This window comes from Protomyctophum bolini (assembly GCF_963924005.1).
Source record: "Protomyctophum bolini genome assembly, chromosome: 5".
NCBI lineage: Eukaryota > Metazoa > Chordata > Actinopteri > Myctophiformes > Myctophidae > Protomyctophum > Protomyctophum bolini.
In genome coordinates, this window is record NC_137866.1 from 14,073,682 (window position 1) to 14,093,724 (window position 20,043).

Consider the following 20,043-nt stretch of genomic DNA (forward strand, 5'->3'; position numbering starts at 1 on the left):
ACATAAACACACAAGAGTCCAAGAGGGTGAAGGCTGGCCGGCCTCAAGTTGATGAGAGGATAGCAGCATTCTATGAGGTTGTTAAGTATATTGAAGAAAATGATGATGAGTAGATCACCATAAATGATCTAATTGACCTCATGCAGCATAAGCTTGCACACAGTGAACATGCACAGGGATCTACAGAAGGACCAAATCCTACAGAGTGGGGATGGCAGAAATGTGATGAAGGGTTTGTGCCAATTCAGACAACCCTACCACCTGCTCCAGAAAAGCTTCTGCGGGTCATCAAGTGCAACTGCCAGTCTGACTGCAGCACCCTGAGATGCACATGCAAAAAGAACAATATCGAGTGCACTCCGGCATGTGGACACTACAGAGGGTCCAGCTGCACTAACTCAATTCAAATGCACAATGATGACGAGGATGAAAATGACATTTTGTAGTGTCATAATGTGTGTGTGTGCGCATAATTTAACCAATCCTAAAGTGGATCAATATCATGACAAAAATTAACAGTAGTATATTTATACCTTTGTCACATACCTGATCTTTGCCTCAGACAGTAAACCTTTGTTGTTACATTCAATCTGAATGAAACTGGTGTCCGTTGGACATATACAGGTATGCTTGTTTTGAATGGGCCACTTACTGTAATTGCAGTTTTCTGAAGAACCGCTCATCCAAACAAGTTCAAATTTGATACTGCATTTCCATGGGTCCTCAGCAACACACCTGTCAAATGTCGACTTCATACAGTGTTCGGCTTTCAAGATATGTAATAGCATTATGTAATAATAGTGTAGTTGGCGGCCATTTTGAATTAAAACTATAATTTCCCCCCATGCAATTACAGGCAACTTTTTTCCTCTCATTCAGGACACATTTAGGATACAAAATCAGTTGAGTTTGGTTTTTTTGCAATTAGTTAGAGGTCAAGTGACATTATTACTGGACTACCAGCTTCTTTACAGTGTCAGACTGTCAGTGATTCAATGGTGTCTTTCCAAGCCTTTCGAATGTGTTTCATGTGACGCGCATTTATGAATCAATGGAACATTGTCCATACACACCCTCAACTTGTCTCAAGTGTGCTGCAAAAAAACAAAGGATGAGGGGAAGGGAAAACATGTGTGGGAGGGGCTGCCATCAGTGCCATGTCTCCCCCAGGTCACAGACCAAATCTTATGGTCAGGGACACTCACAAGACGTTTATTTCTCCTACAATTAAAACATTTAAAGAAATATTTATTTGTTAAATAATTGTATAAATGTTAAAACAAACGGAACAAATCTAAGAATTTATATAAAAAAATTATGTATAATTAAGAAGTAATGGAAATAGCCGATCTACAAGCCCGTAACGCTTGTAGATCTGCTAAAAAGGAGCTTTAAAAATAATCACCTATAGGTGTGTGTGTGTGTGTGTGTGTGTGTGTGTGTGTGTGTGTGTGTGTGTGTGTGTGTGTGTGTGTGTGTGTGTGTGTGTCTATGTACTAACTAAAGGATATATCTACTATCTAGAGGTGCATTTGGGCGAATTGACTTGTTAGATTTATCCTTAGTGTCTTATATCAAAGCAATCGGATTAATTCAAGACAGACAGTGCATCTCGTTGGACCCTAGAGACCATCTTGTGTTCTGGATAGTATTAGCCCACTGCATTTATATGCCAAGTAGAAATTCCTTTGCCCCATGCATGCAGGAGTCAGGACCAAGTGGGAGGGGAAGAGGAAAGGACAGGAGGGTGCCAATTTTCATACTTGGATGCAGTGTACAGCAGGCGTGTACTGCCTGTGTTTCTATTTTCCCCTCCAGTGACACAGAGCACCAGCGTGCTGACTGGGTGGGAATCCACGAGCGGATCTGTCAGCTGCTTGTTCCCATTCGCACCCCGCCACCCTTATATTCCCTGCTGAGTGATCGTGAAGCCTGCCACGCCCAAACACTGCTCAAACAGGTGAGGAGTGTATGCGGTGTCCCATGAGGACATAATAGGGATGGTTGACTGGATGCACTCACCCACAGCCTATTCACTAACACTCATAGCTGTGACACGTTTATGCAAATATAGTCATTCAAATAAATATACCACCACCAAGTCATATACCATTGACAAAAATCATGAGAGGAATCGCCGCAGAGGCCTGAACAGATCAAAATAATTTGCAACATATTGCCATGTTTTCATGTACAGGCTGTACAGCTAAATATAGGCAGAGATCTCTTCACTTTTCATTTTTTATTTTACCACTGCTGAAATCAATGTTTCCCCTATAATATTTTCCTTTTTGTACAAGGCTCTATTAGGCCCACTGTCTGGCCCAGTCACTTTGCTTTTCCATTTAAATTGCCAGCTCTATATTTGGAGTCTATAGTCATATAAAGACTTTTTGTACAACAATTAGAAAGATTTCTGCATCCATTCAAACCCAGATGGACCCTCAGCTGGCTTACAGCATCAAATTCCACCATTGGTTTCTACCTCAGATTTCCAAATGATCTGCATAGAAAAAGGAGCGGGGTCTTTTTTGCAAAAGAAACGCATCTGGTGTTTGGTTTCCCAGGAGCAGCTGATGGAGATCTCCAGGGAGGTGGCCCAGAGCAAGCTTTCTGAGGGAAAGTACCAGGAGGCTTTGCCGGCTGCCCGACTCTCCCTGCGTTGTGCCATGGACGTCTATGGTCCTAGTGCCGTCCAGCTGGTCCCTGCCTACCTGCTGCTGGGTGAAGCCAACATGGGTGGGTGCACGGAGACATTTGTAACTGATGATATTCCACCTACAATAATTCTAGTGTTTGGTTTTGCCTTTAGCTGCAAAGAATGCCAGTGCTACTGCTATATGTAATACATAGTTCTGTGGATTTCTTTTGTCATTAAACACAAGGAAATTAGACTGTGCGCTGCAGGCTGTGTGTGTGCAGGCTTGCATGTGTGCTTGTTTATTGTATGTCTCTCTCTCTGCATGTGTGACCTGTGCAAATAATATATCCAGGTCTGGGCAGTCTACCCCAGGCAGAGGAGTACTTATCCCAGGCAGAGTGGACAGTAATGAAGAAGCCAGACTGCGGCCAGGCAGTCCGCCATCAGCTGCACAGGAGCCTGGGTCGGCTCCATACCGCCAAAGGGAACCTGGAGGCCGCCCTGCTCAGCTTCGCCAATGATGTCTGTATCTTTGCTGCCAGCGTGCCAATGTGTTTGGCAATAACATAATGTCAAGTCAATGAAAACCTTGTTACTAACATCTGTGCTGAGCTGAGCTGAGATGTAAATTTAACGATGGATTTTCTCACTGATTGTAATGATAGACCTGTGACACACAATACAATTTGTATTCCTGTTTGATCATTGATTTATTATTTGATTCATTATTAATCTCGTTTCAGTTTTATTCTCATATGACTATTCTGAATTGGTTCACATTGCTACGAACGTATTATTACATTTGTTACCCAGTTATAATTGTATCCTTTTAAAACTCTGCTGCAACCTTCCGAGGCGAATGACCGCAGGCTGCTGATTTCAGCTTAATTTATTTTTTTTATACCATTGCATCTGTGGTATCAAACAAAACATCCTAAATGGCATTTAGTGGCAATTCTTAATTCTCTCACCAAGAGAATAAAGCTGATTCCAAGTCTGACAGACAGTCTTCTTTTGTGTTAAGGTGTACTATGCCAGTGAAGAATACGGTCTGCACAGCACTGTCGCCTGCAGCGGATATTTTCTCATGGCAAATGTGTTTGTGAAACAGGGGAAGATGCCCATTGCTCATTCCCTATACTCTGAGGTATTTGATATTCTTATTTTGGCTTTACATGGACTTTATTTGTATTCCTTCTCTGTTATGCTTTTATGTATTTTAATGTGCTTTTATGTATGACATGACAAATGCTAAACATGCCGTGCCTGCCTCCCTGACTGATGACTGACCTCAAGTTAGTATGAGCTGAGTGGGCAAAAAAATCAATAATATTTACAACCCTGACCCAAGGTATGTAGGGTCACTTGCTCGCTTCCCAGCCCTCAAAGTGTCATTTTTCTAATTGGGTGGACAGAAACTGCAACAAAGTGCATCTGAACACATTCAGTGTTTTCTCTAAATGAGTAAGATTGATTACAAGATTGAGTAAGTGAGGCACAGCAGGCACTACAGAGAAAGACCTTAACGACCTTACTTAACAGTATAACTGTACAGTAGGCGCTCTATTTAAATCGTCTTTGTACCTCGATTTGTCTTCGCATTGTAGGTGGCAAGTACATGGCATTCCCATCTGACCAAACAGTTTGAGAGCCACACTGATGATGCCCAAAAATCCATTGTGTCATCTGAAGCTCCTTTTGGTGAGTCTTGTTTTGAATAAAATAGAATAGAATAGATGATTAATGATCAAACAAGATGCAACAGAATATCAAATAAACACTAGAACATCTGAGGAAAATATTTACTGGATGAATCAAACTCAGCATATTAAAATTGTATTGTACTTTGATGTGTTCATGACTGAACGTCTGCAACATCTGTTATTATCCTTTATGAACCATAAAATTGTATATTAAACTTTATTGGCAGCTGGCGAATGCATAAATGCTGTATATTTAAATATTGTATGGAATTCCTATATTTAAAGTTACATGTTATATGATGAACATAAATTCTGTGTTCATCGTTATGGGTCTATATTGAGTTCTCATAGGTATTTATTTTTTAAATCACAAGGTTAAGGAATAGAATACAATAGAAAACAGATGGGAATTGGCTATACCATTTATAACACCCACTGTAAATAGAAATGATAGGTAGGTAGGTAGGTAGGTAGGTAGGTAGGTAAGGTAGGTAGATAGATAGATTTGATTTATTGTCACTGCACATAATGGGCATCTAAAAATCACTGATGAAATCCAATGTGGTGGATAATGGATTTGCTTTGAAACAGGTGTGTAGAAACCAATGGGCGATGCCATAGCTCCCTTCATCCATATTGTTTTACAGTCTATAGGCACGCTAGGGTTCATGTGCTTAATGATCCACCTTATCTGATCCAGCTGAGCAAATTGCACTTTTATTGTGCCATTCTGCCACTGAAGCTCTGTGCAGCATTAGATGATGTCATCAGCCACTCACTGTCAGCATCTTCTCCCCTCCAGCCTAGAGAGCATGCATGGAGCTCCATTGGCGTATCACTGAAAATAAGGTCAGCGATACTATATTTAGCCATGTTAGCCTACTGCGCCTGTCTTAACACCAGGCAGTCATGGCGGCTGACTTAAGGAGCATCACTGACACGTCCTCTGTCTGCACCATTATACTGTCTCCAGTAGCAACTGTAGGCCTCAATGCAATTTAGCCTCGCTTCCTGTCGTGATCGGCCACTGGGGCGTGTGACCTGACCTGGCTGAGCTGTTATTATAGTTAGCTGTGCAGAATGTGCCATTTCAGGTTTCAAAATGGTCGTACAGTCGTACATTGTTTGTGTGGGTTTGTCTCCCAGCAGATACCAAAAGTGGAAATTACACGCTGTGCAGAATGTGCCATTTCAGTTTTCAAATGTATACAAATATTTTGAAAATGGCAGACAGAAATGTAGCCGACATGCTAAATACCATAGTCGTACATTGTTTTGTAAATGTGTTATGTTTCCGTTTGATTTGATGCCCAAACCACACCAATGTGTCGCCATGCAACTCCTCGCAACCAAACGGCTGCATGGCAACCCATTGGTGTGGTTTGGGCCAATTGAATTGAACCAGTTGAATCACTTGGGTCATATATCACACTGCTGGGACGAACGCTAAAACCGTCTTCTCCCGTCTCAACCCTTTGGTGTGGTTTGGGCTTTAGACAAGGCCCAGCAGGCTGAGGTGGAGCACATGCTTACAACCATACTGGATTCTGGAGAGAAGGACTCCAGGCAGGAGGACACGCCACAGACTGCCCTGGTAGCCCATTGCCTGGCCATGCTCTGGTACCTGGGAGGAGACCGACTGAAGGTGAGGGCGCAATAAAGAGATCACTTGGCACACTGTTTTATATACTTTCCAATGGATCTATCGTACCCTTTATTCCTTTGTAACTTCTTTGCCATATTTTACTATCTTGAAAAACATGTTTAAAAGAAGAAAATAAATTTCAGAACTGTTTTGAAATGCTTTTCAAAATAGTAAATAATTGGAAATACGTTTAGGGATATATAAGGGGTGGCGCATGATATAGCACATATATGGGCCCTATCTTGCCCCTTACCCTTCATGAAAAATAGTAAAAAATGCCATGTGTGCTTTAATTTGCATTGTGAAGATTGCCACTTCCATTTTGACACAGTGACACATTTTCTACTGTATGCTGCACCGTCTCATTCGTGGTGGAATTAGCTCAGCTGTAATTACTAAAGCCTTAAAGACTATCACGCTGGATTGGCAGTAGGATTTGTCAGGGAGTTGATCCTATACCAGCGCATCTCTGTCCTGACTTCACTCACTGGTTTCATGCATGCCAGTACAGGTCAGGAATTATAGCGTATTACATAGTAGTGTATTATTGGAGGTTGGAGGTAAATTGAGTGTGCTGCTTTTCAGCAGCATGCTAGTGGTGGTTTGACTGACATTCAGAGACAGCAAAAAAAAGAGTATGTAAAAAAAGGCCTGTATCAAACAGATGATGGTCACAGACTTAGAGGTCTTTCAAGTTTAGTAGGTCAGAGGAGAGGGGAAGGGATAAACCAGACACCATGACACACTCTCAAAAAGTCTTTAATATCCATTCAAGAAATCTTTTCACCAGTTTCCGTTTGTATTTCTAATATCCCGTCTTGTAGCTTAGTTGTGTGTGTCTATTTACCATTCACAGGCCAGTTCTTAATCCATTTCCCACACTACACTAGTGGCTCAATGCCAGGATGTAGTAGGACTTGGCCGAGTTCTGATCTGCATGCGTGCATGTGCGCTCGTGTTTGCGTGAATGCATACGTGCGTGTGTATTTGTGTCTGGTTGTGTGTGTCTGTGTATGTAGTATGTACGTATGTACAATGTCAGCATGCCCTTTGCTGTCATGGCAGTGTATAAGGTTGCAAATGTATGAAGTGAGGAGAGCTGCTATACCACAGATCAGACATTTAATGCAAAAGACAACCTCTCAAAGGGTGAATTTTTACCTGCCAGAGGCCCGCGAGCATGATGTTCATGCTCTCTAATAGCATTTATTTGCATTCTAGTCAAATTCACAGATTGCCTAGTGTCAGCAGTTTGGGGTATCATCTTGCCATTTCCTGTTTCTCTGATTTACTGTCCTAAAGAAAACAAAACACTCCAGACACTCCAGTTAGCTGTGGCATAATAGAGAAACACTGCTTGTGCAGGAGCACAACATTGGGGGGTCATTTTAGCTTAGGTTTTATATTATGCATCCTAAGTTAAGGTGCCGAAAGTGATTATTTGGGGTATTATTAATACCCCAAATGTTAAATAACACTGTATTCCTGTGGTAATCATTGCTATAGCATGTTTGTTCAGTAACAGGGGTCTCCCTGTTGTCTCCGGCTATTTATAAATGGAAAATACATAATCAGGTCGGGCATACTAATTTGATCCAATCAGGAGTGAGAACTACGTACACAGGATAAACAATTAAATTGGAAGGGACAAAAAGAGCACACATCACTTACAGTGCAGCACCTGCTTTATGCCTCAACTGACTACTCTTTCTGTTCGAAATAAGTCCAAGTGAGGCCAAAACCATTGAGGGCTGAGATGCTTTTTTGATTGCTTAATCACAATGCACGTTCTAAAGAACTACTTGTAACGGAGTATTTCTGTATTGCAGTATTGATACTTTTACTTCACGTTGAAAATGTGAGTACTTTTTCCACCACTGCCAGTCTGCCATCTGATTGGGTGATCAGGAGTGAGTGTCAAACCCACTGGGACACGGCCCCAATTCACAACATTATATAAGTGAGCTTTAACTCTGCCCTTAACGGTATAACAGCTGTAGCCTGTTTGTTTATTTCCATGTGTGTGTGTGTGTGTGTGTGTGTGTGTCAGGCCCTGGATTGTGGCAACAGGGCCCTGCAGTTGAGCGAGCTAGAACCAAACCACAACCTGACAGAGCCTATTCAGGACCTGCTGCAGCTGGTACAGAAGAGAACCCACACACCCCAATAACGGAACAGGCTGGCTGACTAAAGGCTGCCCTGCCCATCATCTACCCAGACCTACTGTATGTTGTTACATGTATGCACCAGACTGTGCGCTCCTCTGTAGTCAATCTTCCGCCGTAGTCTGAAAACTCACCTCTTCAGTCTCCAGATATTCTACTGTTAGATGGATGTTAGCATCTTAGCTTTCTTATGATCCTTGATGACTATTTCTATGTATTTGATGTATTACCATGTTCTTGCTCACTGTAAGTCGCTCTGCATTACGAGCGTCTGCTCTTATTGTAAATTGTAGTCTATCACACTGCTGTACCATATAGGGTTAACCACTGATGTCCTTAATTCTGGGCATGTTAGTGTCATGATTTTATGATGCTTGACTCAGTGTCGAAACACTAATCTATGTAAGCATTATTGATATCCATGATACGATGACCAACTACTTTATCTGAGAGACTGAACGTCCGTGCGCAATGATATGAATGCTTTCATATCGGCTAGGTACGTCATGTGTAGGCTGTTCAATACTTTCTTTCCCCCCCTCAAAATCATTTTATTTAAATGTTTCACTGATAAGACATCTCAACGACTCATGCGACTCAGATGAAACTCACCTGTCATCCCACTCAGGTGGTCAACCAAAATCACACAACTGTTAGTTCAGGCACATCAGGCGCATCAGAAATGTGGACCTCTATGGGGACCTACCATGAGTCACAGACAAAATCAGAGAGAGAAGGATGAGGCTGGCAGGGCACTGCGTCGAGCACCCGGAACTTGAGGCCAGTAAATTGACTCTATAGGAACCAACCCAGGACAAAGCCACATATGCGACACGTTGTGAGCTAGTAGATTGGCTACTTTTGCTATTCCTACTAATGAAGTATACAGGGCTTACGTGTAATTAACATTGGGGAGTGATTGACCAGTAACATTGTGAAATCAGTGTCCACTGAACATTGCAATGTATTGTATGCATGCAGATAAAAATAAAATAAAAAGAAGCAGGCATGTCTTCATCTTTTCATCTTTTTTGAATGAATTTATTTTGATCTAAAAAAAAAAAAGAAAAAAAAAGAGGGATATACAGTATATGTACATCATTTTGCACATTGGTGAACTATAACTGATTTGGGAATTTTGCAACACACTTGTCAAAATGTCTGATGATAAATCCATTTTCTTCACATTGAGGTCTAGCACGACTCTGCGTACAAGTCCAGAGTCACGGATCTACGCCAGGTGTGAAATCAATTATCATGTGGTGATAAATACTAGTGTTGGACAAAGTGAATTTGTCTCTATTCTAACCAACAGAGAAGCTGCATCAATGCATTGGGGCATAAACCTTTTTTTTTTTGTTGCCATCATTGGTATTGATACTGCAAACCTGGAGGAAGGAAACAGAGGAAAGGAACCTAATGATCGCTTTCAAATCCTACATATTATATACAAATTCTGAAACAGTTTAAAAAAAATTATTTATATCAAAACAAAGAATCAATGTTAAATTCATCTCATTACTAGTATTATTAGTACTGAATTATACAACAAAATGCTTGTTTTTGGCATTGAGATTCATTTTGTAGGTGTTGAGAGGCAGTGAAACGTGGAAACACTTGCACAGCATTTCCACATATTCCCTTTTTAAATATTTGAGCCAAATATACATTAGCAGCAATTCAGAAATAAATAGTAACCTTTTTGCGTTGTGTTGTTGTACACAATGATCAGTCTGGAGTATTCCATACCTGCACAGCTAAATCCTCTGTGTAAGTTTCAAACCAGTGTCAAAATGGACACTTATTGACATGTCTTTACACTCTTTTTGTTTTTACACGCTTTTGCTGTGCGTGCTCTAGGCAGGCCAAACACATCTCGAGCTAATGACATCTTTATATCCACGGCCAACAAGGACCACTTTATGACTTAACTATTATGTGTCCACTGGGCACCTCTCACTTTGTTCTTCTTTCTAAAATAGAGGTGCGTTTGGAAAGCACCAGTCACATACTGTAGCTGTTACATAGCTGCTATAATATGACTAACCGAAAGACCACTTGAAACGCCACACTCTCATTAAAAGTTGAAACGTTTTTAACTTGCGGTGCTTTTAGACTGCTAAAACAAAGGGCAGTGTTGGGAACACTTCAGCAGCTCATTGCACCAGTTGAGAACAAGAGGTTACCAGTGGACACTCTACAGTATAACCTTCCCGGTGGTTTCTTTTTCCATGTAATTTAGTATGTGGCGTCCCTGGCTCTGGTCAATATCTCCCATGCCTTGTCTCTCCTTTGAAATGGCCACTGTTCTGAGAAGACCAGACAGACAGAACCCAAGCCTGAACCAAACTGTGAGCGATGTGCTTGGTTACCTGTGTAAAATACACATCTTCTCAGATCAATGCTCACAAAAGGACACCATGCAGACAATGAAAAGGCATTTTCATAGTTGTTAGGGCACAAACAATTGTCCCAAACAATCTCAGTAACATTAGCCTTGCTTGATGTGCTTATGGATGAAGTGGCTGAATGGTTTCAAACAATGCATCATGTTCAGAGAAGAAAAAAAGAAAATCGTCATCTCTCCTATGGCTGGTGTTTAAGGTCTAAAGAGGATATGTCATCTTGGATTTACATGTATCTACAAAACAATGAATGTGGAATGACAGAGTTTAATACAAAGACAAAAACTTGGAAAAAAGGGTGACGACTCCAAACAGGAGGTGGTCACCCCATAGGACCTTTCAGAAAGCAGGGTGACCAGCCCTGTAACGGTACTCCCAGGCAACGATATCAGCAGAGCAAATAGAAGTACCGTTATGGGGCTATAGGTTACCTGTTGGGAATCAGGACATGTCAAGTATGGATGGGGACACATGGGGGGGATTTCACAGCTTCTCTTTTTCAATGTATTTTTTTTCCTTTTGTATATATGTATAGATATACAGTAAATATTATGCTGGACAACATCACAGTACTGGAAATGGTGTTAAATCTCTGAGTGGAGACACTGCGATTAACTTGACAGCTTTCGGGAGGAAGAAATAAAAGTCACCTCTCATTGTCTTGTCTTATCTGCCAGGTTTAGATTTGGCATCTGCGTGATTACTTCCCTCAAGCCCCTTTTCGATTCCAGACAGTTAGTAAAACCTCCCCACATGAAAAAGGGTATATAGGGGGTCAACCATCACAGCGGTCTCACTTTATTGAGACAATATTAGTGCACACAACTTTTTTTTTCTTTTTTTCTTTGAGAAAAAGAAAAAAGAAAAACATAAATTAGAAATAATAAAAAAGAATGATGTAAAACAAGCAAGGAAAAAGTGCCTGTAAACCTTCATCATACACTGCACCTTATGTTATAGCTTACAATTTCTTTTCCCCCCATTGTTGTTAGTGTATCTGCCGATAAGCATCATTTCACAGGCAGATCCCTAACTTGGATGGATATATATATCACATGCATCTTCTTTTTTTTAACGGGGTGGGAGGAAAGGGAGATCCAGGCTGCTTCCCTGAATTTTGCAAGAGTCAACAAGTCTACAAAGAAACATTCTGAGGCAAAACAGGATTGGCTTGTGCTTTGGATCATATACTGTGAATGGTTTCGAAGACGAACGGCAGTTACCCCAGAGCCTGTATTGACAGGTGTAGTAGTGGAAGGTGGACCGGTAAGTGATCTAGTGTAAAACGATGTATCAAAAAAAAGATATTGGCTACGGTAATACCCAGAAACGTTGTTTTTTCCCCATTAAAGGAATGAGAAAGTGACATTCTATTCAAACAGACTGAAAAAAATATATATAACCTTTTGCATTATTTTTATTTGTACATCATGCTGACATAGTTTGGAGGTTGCCTCGCTTTGTTAAAAAAAGAAAAGAAAAAATAACATTAAATTGTCATCAGCAAATAGAATGACTGAGAAATCACATCTAGCCAAATCCAGAAGCTCCAGCACCAAATTACGGTTGTAACTTTTTTTTCTTTCTCTCCTTTTTCAGTATCATACAAACCAATTTGTACATATTAGCTTACCCAAAATGTTAACGTTGGCAGTTGTTTTAGCCCTTCCAGCTTCATCAGCTGGAATTCTAGTTAGAAATAGAGCTAATCCTACTACCTTAATATTTACAAAACAAAATACACAAACTATACCTATCTCCTAGATATACTATATAAAGGGAGGGAAAGCCTGGCATATCATGGCCCATCTGAAACCACAAGTATCCTGGTGTTGATATGTATGTTTGGGTTTCTGTTGTTTCATACTATGGCAGTGAGAAGTCATCTGTTTTGAGGTATATTATGCTTGCCGGTGTAGACTCAGCTTTCACACTCCATGTCACGTTTCCCAAATACGTAATCTGAGCAGAAAAATGCATCTGTTCATCATAAAGTGCTATATTTTAAATGAAGTTAAAAAAAAAAAAAAAAAAAAATAGCAGACCGACTGAACTGCTATTGTTCTTGTAAAAAAAAGAAAAATGGTAAAGAGCCATCTAAAAGCATAAATTTAAAAAAGTATTTAATTTAATCTCCCATGGGTGTAACATTTCTAGAAGTCATACCCTCTGTGCTTAAAGGGAAATACACCCCAAAGCAGAATTCATATTTAGTATTCATATGATCTTGAATAATTTATTTTATTTTTGTCTACATCAACAAGTCTACCCCAAGAGTTAACCTGTGAGTTAAACAGCACCTTTTGAATGGGCTCCATTGACAATGAATCAAGTGAGAATTTTACAAACCTTTCCGTGGATCACGGAATGCTCTGTAACCTGGGTGTGATATATGGCAGATATGTTAAAATATGTGATTGTTTGAGCGTGACAGCTCAAACAAACAGCAGGTCCACAAAGATATGCATTAACTCACTGTCAAGGTAGCACCGCATTTTGACTTTAGGCAGAGTTGTTCATGAAAACAATTAACCGAATTACCCAAGATCATAAGCAATGAACTCAGTTTATTAGAGAGGATAACAACGTACTGTACATAATATAATCACCACTGCGAGGGCCGTGAGTTCCACCTCAGGTTCCAGTTGTGCCCTCTCTCTCCCCATCCTTCACTATGTCCCTTCCTCTCTCTCCCCATCCTTCACTATGTCCCTTCCTCTCTCTCCCCATCCTTCACTATGTCCCTTCCAACAAGGACTATTGCTACATTTGAAATGACAGTACACTGTGCCTATAGCCCTCGGACCGCATCCCTGTCCAATGGAGATAACCACTTGCAAGAAACACTTCACCCCATCTCCCCAATTCACCAAGCATGGCCGCAGTCTCCATGAAAACCTGCCCATATCACTCTCCAACATACACCTTTATGGAGTGCATTCAGCGTGAGAACCCGCGTTAGCTCTTGAGTGCTTACAGTGGGGTAAGCCCGCCCCTTCAAAAACATATCTACTATTAGTAACAATAAAGATAATAGTAATAATACTCTTCCTAAACTCACCCTCCGCAATTTTGCAAAAATGAAAACTAGGTTTGTCCAGTTTGGTAAAGACCTTGCATTCTATATCCCTCTCCCCTGTCACTATAGGCTGCAGATTAAGCTTTTTGTTTTTGGAGTGTGAGGTTTGTATTACAGTTGGGAATAAAAAGTGGGAAGAGAGAAGGGTCAGGGGAGCAGCCTCAGATCTCTCTGTTTATGGAGGGAGTTAGTATGAGAAGACTCATGTCAGTTGGTATCTGTCTGTAGGTCCGTTTTTGTCGATGGTTGTGGCATAGTACAGTACGCGCGCGTGCATGTGTGTGTGTGTGTGTGTGTGTTTGTGTGTGTGCGTGCGTGCGTGCGTGCGCATGGAGGGGTTCCATTTGTTCAGCTCATGTGTTTTCTTCTTCTTTGCACTTGCCTGCGTTGTTTTATTGTAGAGGGTTACTTGTGTATTAGTAAAAGGAATGTCTGTCGCCATGCGTAGGGGTGATATGTGTGTTTGTGATTCTACGGCATGTGTGTGTGTGTGTGTGTGTGTGCGTGTGTGTGTGTGTGTGTGTGTGCGTGCGTGTGTGCGTGCGTGCGCAAGTGCGTGCATGCGCAAGTGCGTGCATGACGCTGCCGTTCAGCTCACTCAGTCAATAACTTGATCTCGTTGGCGAGGAGGGTGTTGAAGTTGTAGGCGGGGTCGGGGAGGCTGGGGAGCCTGGAGAGGTCGGGCAGGGAGGGCGCCATGACCTCCCTTGGGGAGGACTGCGATGGCTCCGCCAGCTCTGGGTCACTCTCGCTGGAGGTGGAGCCCACGCTCATGTTGCACGCGGCCTCGGGCAGCGAGCCCCCGCCGATGATGCCGGCGGGCACGCCTGGGCACACCTCGGGCTCGCTGCTGGTCTCGCTTGTGGTCTCGCTTGTGGTCTCGCTGGTGCTGGACACCACCGAGAGCAGGGACATCTTGCGGGTGAGGCGGCTGGGCAGCAGCGACAGGGCGTAATCGGCGATGATGCCCGCCACGTCCATGCCGCAGGCCTGGTCAAAGGCGATGAAGCCCACGTTGGCGTTGGCCTCGCACACCACGAAGGAGCCGTCGTTGAGCTGCAGCAGGTCGATGCCACACACGTCCATGCCCAGGATGTTGGACACCTGCGTGGCCAGCTGCTTGGCCTCCTCGGTCAGCGGGCACATCATGCCGACGCCACCTAAACAAACCAACGGAGAACAGGGTCACAAACCTTAACGCACAAACAAACGTCGCTGTGAAGTGTAGTCGATTTGATGTCTATAAAAGCACGTCAACAATTAATTTCCACTCAGGCAACCAAGAGTGAGAGCCTAATCCGCACATGCATATTCATGACACTACAAGCCATGTCGTGATGGCACACGACAACATTGTCATGCACCAACAATTTCTGATATTGAATCCAATGACCATCAGATTGTAAGATCCAACCGGAAACACTGGTAAAATGTCACGGCACATGACACCTGTTACATAAAAAGCAGAACGCACTGGTGAGTGTTGGCCCCAATATGTCGCAGTGGATTACTGCTTCAAATAGCCTGAAAACTGCACACGCCTCCTCGATGTTTGGCATCAACAGGACTGCAGTTTCTCAGGGTTTAATTATTAGTTTCAATTCAGTTGTCTTTGCTTGTCATATGGTCATTGAATACAGTTTTTGTTTCCAAATACTGTATTGTTTTTAATTATATTATATAAATGTTACTTTCTATCAATTGTTTTTCTTCTCCCCCAATTTAGGTGTTGGCAATTCCCCCGATGTTTGTATAGTCCACATTTCTGCCTAATAAAGTATTCCAGTGGTTTTCAACCTATTTCTTATCAAGGCTATTTACTGACCACCACAGTCTTGTCACTTGTCAATATTCTACGCAGGCTCCTTCCGTCACGCCTTTAAGTGTGCTCTGAGTATATGGATGACAGGCATGCTTTTAGTACACATATATGTTTTAAAGTCAATACTGACACATCCTGGTGCACTCGGTTTAGGGTGCCTTATTGACTTAGCACAGCCTCGTGTTGACCTACACTACAGCATGTAGAGCTATTTTTTTTACAGTCTATGACGTAGAGACATTTACTGTACTGACTGTTTGTTCTCCGCTTCGGCTAATGCCAACCTCACCAACACTCTCATCATATATACAGCATATGTCGTATATGAACAGGGCGGAGCAAAGCAGTATCAATATTTGATTGAGAATTGCAAGAAATTATACAATCACTTGAACAATCAGTAGTCTGAAATGCTAGTACAGAAGATCATTCCAGACACTCCTTCTCCAGGAGTATGTCATGTGGTGGGTAACCTGCTGTGATACTGACGTCTGGATGTAGTCAACACAATGTCCTACAGTACATACAGTACAATGCAAGCTCTTAAAATCTATACTGTATAGTGTACACTTTGTTGTCTGGTGTCCCCCAGGGATCTAAACTGATCAACACACAGCAATGCAACACGCTGTCAGCTGGTACGTTGGCTATTCTTTCCTGAGTGTTTGCCTATATACAGTAAATGCCATGCAAAGAAAAGGTGTTTTCATTGCTGCTGGCTTAGTGCATTGATGACTTGCATTTATTCTGCATTTAAGGCACGGATCACAATTTGATAATATGTATTTTTGCAGACCCAAAACTAAAGAATATTTTATTGTCATTGGATATGATTTTGTGCACAATTCCATGCTGTATTGATGTGGTACTATAGGAGAAATAAGGCAGACAATACTGATAATATCAATAACAAAAGATTACATGCTCTAATTGTGTAGACTTGAAAACGGTGTAATCGCTTGTTGTAGTGTTGAAAAATATTCCAAAGTGCAGACCACAACAACAGGCAGGACTGGACAGCCGTGCGCTGCTATGCAACTTCCCCATTGTAAACAACGGGGAATCAATTTCCCATCACAGTGGATGTCCTCCAACCACCTCAAGCTGAACCCAGACAAGACTGAGCTTCTCTTCTTCACAGCTAAGTCCTGCCCTATGAAGGAGCTAACTATTTCCGTAGACAACGCCCTGGTAACATCTTGGTGTTGTCCTGGACAGTCAGCTCTCGTTCAAAACTCACATCACAGCTGTCTCTCGATCCTGTAGGTTCACACTCTATAACATACGACGAATTAGACCGTTTCTCATCCAGGAATCAGCCCAGCTCCTAATCCGTCTTGTCAAAACTCGACTATTGTAACTCCCTCCTTACTGGCCTACCAGCATGTGCACTTAAGCCTCTCCAACTGATCCAAAATGCCGCAGCTCGCTTGGTCTTCAACCAGCCAAAATTCTCACATGTCTCCCCCCTGCTCCACTCCCTCCACTGGCTCCCGGTCGCTGCCCGTACAGAATACATACTCTGATGCTGGCATTCAAAGCAACCAAAGGTATGGCTCCCCCATATCTTGCAAGTATGATTGAACCCTACAAACCCTCCCGCGCACTCAGATCAGCCAACTCAGATTGTCAAGTGTTAACAATAACTTTACGTCTTGAGAGCATAAAATGAAACCAAATGGACCCATTACACTCAAGACCACCTGGAACCTCCTAAAGGACCACTGGTTGAAAACCACTGAAGCAGTCAATGAATGAATCAGACCTACCCAGGGAGCAGTCAATGAATGAATCAGACCTACCCAGGGAGCAGTCAATGAATGAATCAGACCTACCCAGGGAGCAGTCAATGAATGAATCAGACCTACCCAGGGAGCAGTCAATGAATGAATCAGACCTACCCAGGGAGCAGTCAATGAATGAATCAGACCTACCCAGGGAGCAGTCAATGAATGAATCAGACCTACCCAGGGAGCAGTTGCTCTGCATGCGGCCGTCGGTGGAGCAGCGCAGCATGGAGCCGATGACGCGGCCGCCCACCAGCACCACGCGCACGTCTCGCCCGTGAGACTCCTTGACGTACTCCTGGAACAGGTAGGGGGCGTCGTGGCGGATCAGGTGGCACAGGTCTGCCAGGTGGTGCTTGTCCCTGGCCAGGAACACCGCCTTACCTAGAGAAGTCATCAGAGAAATAAACATTCTGCTTACCTACTTGACCATTTAAGTAAGACCTGAGGTTGATTCTAAAAATGTCTTCTACATGTTGCTGTGCTCAAACTTTTTCATGTCAAGGACCCCTCCAAAAATAATGATATATATTTGGCTGCTGACCCCCATCTTATCTGATGGCTGAAACCAGTGACGATTATAAAAACATTTAGTCTCTGGCTGAAGCCATCAGCCAGGCTCAAACATTCTTTTGAGCGATACAACTGAAATAAGATAATGAAGAGATGAATGTGAGGAAGAGAGGAAGTTCAGGCTTTCTATTATGGCAATTAAGTTTCTTGATTTGAACTGAAGTGATAAACAGAACATTCCAGCAAATGGTGGAATGCTCTGTAGTTTGCTTCCTCGCAATTCAGTATTATTTACCACAACATTGATTTTGTTGTTTCCTGTTACACCCCATCAATGAGCATATTTCACACAAAAAGAAAAAACGCTATGTTCTGGCCCTCAAATGACCTCAACTGTCTTAAGTTATATAACGAAATGTTCACCTGACACCTAGCTGTGTATGCTGACAAAGGCGCCCACTGAGATGACCATGTAATTTCCCATCAGTTCCCATTCCTTCACATAACAGGACAACTCATATTCTCTGGGGGCACAGAATGCCTCTTGCTGTGTTAATTAGCAGTGCTTGGCTCTCTGGCTGCTAGGTGTCATGTCCCCTGACCCTCATTACAGCACCAAGGAACACCATGTGAGTGCAGTGTGTCTGTGAATGAGTGCACGTATATCTGTACACGGGTTAATACACAATGACGTGATGAGGCTAGCTGTCTTATTGACTGGTCAGTACGGTCACATCATGAATGGAGCAGCAGCCATAACATGACACCTTAGGGGCTCTGCAGGGATATTATGAGCAAGGAACTGAATGCAAGTGCCGTCCATTGAGTTAGACGGGCCCTTTGACCTTGGCATATGTGCCTCTGAAGAGTGAAGAGTCACTCTAAGAAATATTTCAGTATTATAAGCCAAACAAAGAGGTGGGAGCGCACACCAAAAGTGGAGAGGTGCTGACCACAGGAGATAAGATAAATAAATAGATCTTCAGGGTCACCCTGGCCTGAAGAAGGCATCTTCTGCTGAATCGTTGGTCATATTAAAATAAGCAGCTGAACTTCCCCATCGTGACTACGAGTTGTGCGACCTCTCCTCCTTTTTGTTCAAGTAGTATAAGACAACCACTACTTGGCAAAAGAACAACTGTCAGTACTAGTCATTGTTATTAGAGGCCTGTCTAACTGTGCCAAGATGTACTGTAAACACAAGAGCAAGTTCCTTTAGTCGGAGGGCTAATCACTAGCTGGACTGTAGCCAATGGTAATGGTCAACTACAGTGAGCAGGAAAAACAGTCCCGCCAATCTCCATAAAAAGGGGTCAAGTTAGTTAGTATTTGACCAACGGCTGCTTTCCTTAACAATGCCTTGTGATGACGGCCATGGCTAGCCAAAGTCCATTGTTAGCCCCTCCACACAATGGCAGAACCGGCGGAGTGTCCATGACTGAATAGAAAAGGCTTCATGGGTCAGCAGAGCCCCATGCAGTCAATCTCCAGGAAATGTGACATCAGCAATGGCAAGGCTGTGGCTTCCCAGGCTAGCCCAACGCGTGAGCGGTGGGAGCCGAAATAACAAAAGTAGGTCAATTAGTATTAGCGATTAACGAATGAAAAAGATGATCCTAGCAGCTGAAACTGAAGCGTGAGGCCGTACAGTAATATGGTGTGCTAAACCAGTAATGCTGATGTGCTGTGTTTGTGTGCTTGTTGCAACACTACCGTCCTAATCATTTAACACCCGGCCGAAGAATTCCCTATGAGGACGGCCCGGGACCGTGGTGCCGTGTGCAGGAGGTTAGAGAGGCTTTGGCACTTTTCTTTGTGTGTTTTTATTGTTTCTTTCCGTGCGGTCGGTGCAGTGAGCAGTGAGGAGTGGAGCTAGATGGACTGGCCACTGGCGGACGCTCTCACCTCTGTGGCCACGTGCATTCTTCACCACCACTGGGTAGCCTAGCGGCGCCGCTTCGTCAATCATCTTACGGAAGTTCTCATGGCCTCCTGTGAAATGTGCGCACATACACATACGCACAACACGGTTGCACACACACACACACACACACACACACACACACACACACACACACACACACACACACACACACACGCACACACACACACACAACGTACACACACCCACAAATATCCACACACAAAATGTATACACGCATACATACATACATATACAAACATACATAGTACACACACACACACACACACACACACACACACACACACACACACACACACACACACACACACACACACACACACACACACACACACACACAC

General features: G+C 42.8%; 2 protein-coding genes across 3 annotated transcripts in view; one reads left to right on the forward strand and one right to left on the reverse strand.

The window, feature by feature from the left end:
• Positions 1–140: 140 nt before the first annotated feature.
• On the forward strand, positions 141–8,426 carry zmynd12 (zinc finger, MYND-type containing 12; the record flags this gene model as incomplete). The annotated part of the gene is made up of 8 exons (XM_080762786.1): positions 141–382; positions 1,819–1,960; positions 2,568–2,739; positions 2,994–3,163; positions 3,666–3,788; positions 4,249–4,342; positions 5,841–5,989; positions 8,040–8,426. 8 exons carry the CDS (start codon positions 141–143, stop codon positions 8,157–8,159), a joined length of 1,212 nt encoding a protein of 403 aa, XP_080618912.1. The 3' UTR covers positions 8,160–8,426.
• Positions 8,427–9,235: 809 nt separating this feature from the next.
• rimkla (ribosomal modification protein rimK-like family member A) overlaps positions 9,236–20,043 on the reverse strand; it is a 32,831-nt gene continuing 22,023 nt past the window's right edge. Inside the window, exons 3-6 of one of the 2 annotated variants that reach the window (XR_013964013.1) lie at positions 19,666–19,752; positions 17,428–17,631; positions 9,341–14,798; positions 9,238–9,302 (exon numbers count right to left, since the gene is read on the reverse strand). Coding sequence is in view for 1 of the 2 variants with exons in the window: in XM_080763246.1 (XP_080619372.1) it covers positions 14,233–14,798; positions 17,428–17,631; positions 19,666–19,752 (857 nt within the window). In the remaining variant the exon portion in view is untranslated. Of the gene's footprint in view, positions 14,799–17,427; positions 17,632–19,665; positions 19,753–20,043 lie in introns of both variants that reach the window. The other variant, XM_080763246.1, reaches the window with a different exon arrangement.